Here is a 7,049-nt window from a genome sequence, read left to right as displayed (position 1 = left end):
ATAATTTAAAAAATCATTGTTGCATGGAAAAGTTTTTTTTTCTGATAGCGTTTGCTAAATATCATTTTAGATAGTAAAATCAATTTGTCACATTGATATCGGTAAATTATTTATCGTTATTTAGAAATAAATCACTTTATTCTCTACACAGGGAATAGTTCTATTCCATGGTACCCTCATATTCCACGTATGGGACACTCACGAAAATTGGCATTAAAAACATTTTTCAGACAAACACGTATAGTGTGCTGAATTACTTATTACAAATATGTATATATATATATATATATATATATATAATTAATTTATTATTTACACTATAAATATATATATATATAAAATGTCTATTTACACTTATAAATATGTACATATACACGAGACATGTTGCGATACTTTAAAGAAACTTAATCTATTGTGTACCAGATTTTGTCTTATAATACTTTACTATACAATTAGATTTTTTTTAGAAAAGGATTAGTAAACAATCAATTTTTAGTAACGGAAAATAAACGTGATTTTAAATTGAATCTCAGTGTAGCAGTAACGACCATATATAATAAATACGGAATTCATTGTTTTAGTAAGGGTTAACGGAATCCAAAACGGGAAAGTAAACAACAGAGTGCTTCTCCCAGCAACTTATATGAATATGTTACACCATTGCCTATGTATACATATTAACTCACCAGCTGCGCCCCCTAACGGCCATCGTACGGTACCACTTCTGAAGAACACTTAAAAAAAGTTTATTTTGCTCACCAAACCGTATCATATAAATTAAAGGCAATTTATAAAATTACCTGGTGCGTTAAAAAGTAAAATTCCACATTGGAAAAAATCCAGTAAATTTAGAGGATTTGTCTTGTGGGTTTCTTTTCTTTCTTTCATTTATATAAAGCCTAAAAAACAAACATATAGCTTAATGTGGCCAGTAGCCATCCTTTTAGTTTCTTCTCTATGGCAACCAGCATTCTCTGCTCAGAAATGTTCCCTGTCAAGAAAACAAATGATCTTCAAGGAACTGCTGTATCTGGCATCTGTTGCAGTAGGGCATACAGAGTTAATCTCCATAAAAGAGTGTGCCAACAAAAAAGCCCAGAAATAAGATTAAAAATATACCCCAAGTACTGAACTGGGCCCATCAACATTTTACATTTTAGCCTGATACTGGACCAATTATTATTGCGTATCTATTCTAGATACAACCTAAAGGGTAATTATTTAGCTATGTGTGTCGGATACAATTAACACAAATCAATACGTCAATCGTATGATATTTCTGCATCAATTTCAGCCGAAACAAACCAACTGTAGTGATTTGGGGGAATTTTAGAGATTAAAGTAATATGATATATATTACATAAAAAACAAAATACGTAAAAATAATACAAAAAAACATGAACCTTAGTAATATAAGAATTAGGTGTTACCAGAGACAATTCGGATTAATGGATTATAACACACGCTGTGTTTTCAATTGTGATGTTTAGACTGGTTCGGTACACACTAAAGATGAAGCATAAAAGCAGAATAAAATGTAATTGATGGAACGCTGCATTCTATAGAATTCTAATTCTTTCTTCTTGGATCGCTTCTTCAGGTCTGTATATGGACTTGTTTCCTTGAGTCCCCCGTATTTGCAAGATGAATCCCAGCTCTGTATCAGTTTACCTCCCAAGGCCATCAGAACCAATTTTTTAAAGAAATGTCACCATAAACAGCATTTCACATTCGTTTTGTTGGAAAAGAACAGGGCGCTGCCCTAATACACACACAGTTCATCAGACACAATCCAGCAACACAAAGAAAAAAGGGACTCCACCACTGCCTCCAGACCCAAAGCCTGCCCCACATCCAGGGCACAACACCAACACCATGCAATATAGCAAAAGAACTGTAACATACAAAGCTACAAATCACAAATCAAAACCAAAATGTCCCTTTAGTAGAAAACAAATTCAATAATACTTACCAAAAGAAATTCCCATCATCAGTTTAAAAAAAAGACATTTCAAATTATGTTTGTTTTTAAAAAAAAAGGAAACTTTGTTTTAATAAATGATACAGAGAAAAAGAAAGCATTTCTCAACTCCATCGAAGCGAGCCTGTTAAGATCCCCCATAGCACTGACTCCACTAAGACAAGCTTTCCACTAGCCTATTATTTTCACCAAAATATATGAAAATTTATGCAAATGAAAATCAGCACTAACTCTTCTCCCCTTGTACTTTAGGTTGTTTTTTTTCCTCCAGACAAAACAATTGCATTCTCTTAAGGAGGGAGTGGGTGGGAAAGGAGGGATTTCTTCTTACAAAAGAAACTTCTTAACAAGTACATGTAGTGCTATATATATATATATATATATATATATATATATATATATATATATATATATATATATATATATATATATATATATATATATATATATATATACATACATATATATATAAATATATATATAAAATATATAATTATTATTATTATATTCATAATAAGATTGATAGATCTTCTCCTCTGATTGTCTTGGAGGAGGAAAGGAGAGAAGCTATCACGTTTCTTCGGGCCACCTGAGACGTCTTTTGAAAGCTTGTACTGTGAAATTCATAGCAGTAATTTAGACAAAATCCTCACTGTATATTAATGAAAGCCGGCCCCATGGCACGGTTCCTATCCTCCCCATTCAGTGTAAACAAAACCACGAGACTCGCTCGTTTTTTTGAGCCGGATCCAAGCAAACTCGGCTGGAAAGGAAAACATAGGGTTCTGGCAGGGACTATGTAACCGCCTGCACCTGGAGATCTCAGCTTTATTCAATGCGATCTGTGTTACATCTCTTCTGCACAGAGGAATAGTGGAGCCCTGAAAACACACGGGGGAACAAAAAGTCGTTGTGCGCACATCTTTGGGTACAATTGGCCCCTTACATGTGTGTGTGTGTAAAGTTCACATCGTGGATTTTGTTGTTGTCTTGGTTGATTCTTAGCTGGAGCTACCTAAGGATGGTGGGATCTGCCACTGGGCATGGATAAAGCCACGGGTAGTGTGTGGCTAGTGATGATGGTGAGCCAGCAACGCACACACACAGACACACGCAATATATATATACGTGGAGGAGGGGTGTGAATGATGATCGCATATATACATATATTTAGATATATATACACACTATTCTAGAAGAAAATTTTAATTATTGATGGCATATTTCAATGCACAAAAATACCATATATAATACATATAGACTAGTATCAAGTATATAAAGTATGTATAAAATACTATAAATATATACTGCGTGTATCCCATGTATATATGTAGATATATATATCTATATGTGTTTGTATATATATATATATATATATATGTATATATATATACATATATATATATATATATGTATATATATATATATATATGTATATATATATACATATATATATATATACATATATACATGGGATGTACACAGGGCCCGGTGGTGATAAGTAAGGATGTGCACCAAGTGCCCCAGGTTTGCTGTTTGAATTCCCAGGGGGCAGTTCAATTTTCCCTTGTTTTGGTTGCCACTCTCTTTTCTTTGCCTTGGATCACTGAGGTTGCCTGTGCAGGGTTTCCGCTTGATTGCACTTCCCCACAACCCCCCTTTTTATACCCCCCCCTCTCCTTCTTAACTCTTTCGAGTGAGTTTCAATAGAGATCCTGCGGGGGGGGGGGGATTTTCCTGTTCCTTGGCTTTATGTCTGACCCTAGTTTAAAGCTTATTTTGTAGCCATAATCTATTGTGTTCGTGTTCTTTTTGTTTTTTCCCTCTTTGCCCCGATCTGTGACATCCACTCCTCGTATATTCGTGTCTCCCTGGGTTAACAGTTCACTGATGTGATTAAAACGATCTGTGCTAATTGCCCAGCTGGCTCCGTGATATATCCCTTCACCCTTACCTGTCATCACACCTGTACTTGTGAATTTGCACGCACATCTGCTTGTGCAAAAACCTCCCGGATTAGCATCTATCACGTATTAAAAGATTCGGAGCTATTACTTATAATAAGTTATTAGTGAGTGGGGGCTGCCTCTCTAATGTAATGTTGTGCTTATATATATATATATACACAAGCCTCTAGGTGGGCACCCCCCCCCATGATAATGAGTCAATAATTACATATAACACCATGTATGTAATAAGGGTACCTGTGATTTCATACACTGTAATGTTTCATCATATCCCACTTTGGATCTGCAAAGTTAAAAGTGGCCGGTGACATCACCCATCCTTCACGCTGCGTCTTCTTGGCATTTAAGGAAGCTGAGAATACCTGAGATGCATCGCTTTGGTCCCGCGAGTTAAGTTGATGGGAGACACGGAGTGTGTATAAATGTGTATGTGTGTATGTTTAAGGGGGTCCAGATTCCCAGCTCCTACGACACTTTGGCTAAATTAAAAAGCAGCCAATCGAAACGTCAGGAAGGGGGCACGGGAGGGGGGGGAGGTGGTGCGCGTCCTGAGCCAGTCAATGCCTTGATGTCAATCACCCAGCGTGGAGCCAATCAGCGGGGGCCCTGCGCTCGGCTTCCTAGTACTTGGGATAGTGTGGTGGTGTGCGCGCTGCGTGCAGGGTAAACATTCTCCTGTCCCCGCTCTGTGAGGGAGGGACACGCAGAGCTGTCACAGGCACAGAGGGGGAGGCTGATCAGCCGGCCAACTTCCACTGGAGTTAGTGAGGAAAGGAAGCATCCCGGCACAAGGCATTCCCAATGCGAGGCTCCCAGGCAGCCAGGGCACGCAGCTGAGCTCCAGCCTGGCACAGGTTGCATTAATAAAGAGGATGCGCAGGACTTTATCTGGACTCAGGCGACTTGGGGAGGAGGACCCGGCTCTCCAGCAATAACTACTTTAGCTTTAATGCCGCATCTTCACGCGAAGTTTGGGACCGGGAAGCAGGCAAAGTTGTGAAGGAGCCAGCCCGGAATTGAGAAGCCATTTAAATGCCCCTGAGAGGAGGCAGATAAAAGTGGAAGGAGTGCTGGAGGCTAAGATTCCTGCGCTGGAGAGAGGGCTGTTTATTCTCTGCGAGCGGCCACCGAGAACAGGTGAAGTGAGCGCAGAGTGGAGGAGGGGGGAAGCCCTCACTTGGAGACACTGGGCTGATCCTCCAAGGACAAAAGTGCATCTCAAAGGGGAACCCTACACAGGCTGCGGGGGAGGAGAAGAGGAAGCCCCAAACCTGTGGATAGCAACTGGCAGGGGGGAAGCAATGGCCACGGCTGCTTCTAACCCCTACCTCCCCAGCAATAGCATCCTGTCTCCCGGCTCCATCGTGCACTCGGACTCAGGGGGCGGTGGGGGGATGCAGCCGGGCAGCGCAGCCGTCACCTCGGTGTCAGGAGGCTACCGGGGGGACCCCACGGTGAAGATGGTGCAGAGCGACTTCATGCAGGGCGCCATGGCTGCCAGCAACGGAGGACACATGCTGAGCCACGCACACCAGTGGGTAACGGCGCTGCCACATGCGGCGGCAGCAGCGGCGGCAGCAGCTGCAGCGGCGGCGGAGGCAGGCTCGCCCTGGTCTAGTAGCCCCGTAGGAATGACGGGTAGCCCGCAGCACCCTCAGCAGCAGCAGGACGTGAAGGGGGGAGCGGGGAGGGACGAACTGCACCCGGGGGCCGCCCTGCACCACCGGCCGCCTCACCTAGGACCGCATCAAGGACACCCGGGAGGCTGGGGGGCAGCGGCCGCTTCTCACATTCAGTCCATGACGGGGGGGTCACAACAACAGCAGCAGCAGCAACAACAGCAACAACAGCAAGCCCTGCTTTACTCCCAGTCCGGGGCATTCACTGTGAACGGTATGCTGAGCCCACCCCCGGGGAGTCAGAGCCTGGTACACCCGGGACTGGTGAGGGGAGACACACCGGAGCTGGGGGAGCACCCTGGTCATCATCATCATCACCACCATCAGCAGCATCAGCAGCACCACCAACAGCAGCAGCACCACACAGGGGTGAACAGCCACGATCCCCATTCAGACGAGGACACCCCGACCTCGGATGACCTGGAACAGTTTGCCAAGCAGTTCAAGCAAAGGAGAATAAAGCTAGGCTTCACCCAGGCGGACGTGGGCCTGGCCCTAGGCACTCTCTATGGCAACGTCTTCTCCCAGACCACCATCTGCAGGTTCGAGGCGCTGCAGCTTAGCTTCAAGAACATGTGCAAGCTGAAGCCTCTGCTCAACAAGTGGCTGGAGGAGGCCGACTCTTCCACGGGCAGTCCCACCAGCATTGACAAGATAGCAGCCCAGGGTAGGAAAAGGAAGAAGAGGACCTCCATCGAGGTGAGCGTCAAAGGGGCACTGGAGAGCCATTTCCTCAAATGCCCCAAGCCATCGGCTCAGGAGATCACCAACCTTGCGGACAGTTTGCAACTGGAGAAGGAGGTGGTCAGGGTCTGGTTTTGCAACCGTAGGCAGAAGGAGAAGAGGATGACCCCACCAGGGATCCAACAACAGACGCCAGATGATGTCTACTCCCAGGTGGGCAACGTGGGGGCTGACACGCCGCCCCCTCACCACGGGATGCAAACTAGTGTGCAATGACTGGAGTGGGCACCCAGTAGCAGCTGTCTGACAAGTGAAGCCACGGGAGGATCTCGCCACACTCAGCCACACTCATCCAGACTGCTGTTTTTTTATAAATAGATCTATAAATACATATGGAGACCTCATGGTAGGGGAAGAGAAACATCCACTGAAAGAGGGCAATTTGAGCAATCGTCTTGGTACTCTCGTGGCACATGGGTGGAGATGCAGAATGCACCAAAAACTGCAGATGTCCCTTTTTAATATATATATTCTATTTTTAATATTGTTTTTATTTGCCTTATGACTTCCACCCAGTTACACAACAATGGATAGCCCCACTGCCATTTTTTTCTTTCGTTATCCTATCGCAATCCACTATGTTTTACTGAACACAAGACCCACATACAACAACAAAAACATTTCTACCAAGAGAAGGAAATGATTAGAGGAAAGTGGTTTGTTTGTGTTGCTGCTACC

General features: G+C 43.4%; 1 protein-coding gene across 1 annotated transcript; it reads left to right on the top strand.

The window, feature by feature from the left end:
* The first annotated feature begins 5,249 nt into the window (after positions 1-5,249).
* Positions 5,250-6,587, top strand: LOC149289235 (POU domain, class 3, transcription factor 3-A-like). Its single transcript, XM_089490935.1, has one exon. It carries the CDS (start codon positions 5,250-5,252, stop codon positions 6,585-6,587), a length of 1,338 nt encoding a protein of 445 aa, XP_089347061.1.
* The last annotated feature ends 462 nt before the right edge of the window (positions 6,588-7,049 follow it).

This window comes from Sceloporus occidentalis, unplaced genomic scaffold, assembly GCF_023333645.1.
Source record: "Sceloporus occidentalis isolate IW3139 unplaced genomic scaffold, rSceOcc1.0.p SCAF_47, whole genome shotgun sequence".
Taxonomy (NCBI): Eukaryota; Metazoa; Chordata; class Lepidosauria; order Squamata; family Phrynosomatidae; genus Sceloporus; species Sceloporus occidentalis.
The sequence above is the reverse complement of the archived record's forward strand: the minus strand, read 5'-3'. Positions and strand labels throughout refer to the sequence as shown.

Bases quoted from the DNA above. Each gene is read 5' to 3' on its own strand.
- LOC149289235 (XM_089490935.1), top strand. From the start codon at position 5,250: ATGGCCACGGCTGCTTCTAACCCCTACCTCCCCAGCAATAGCATCCTG.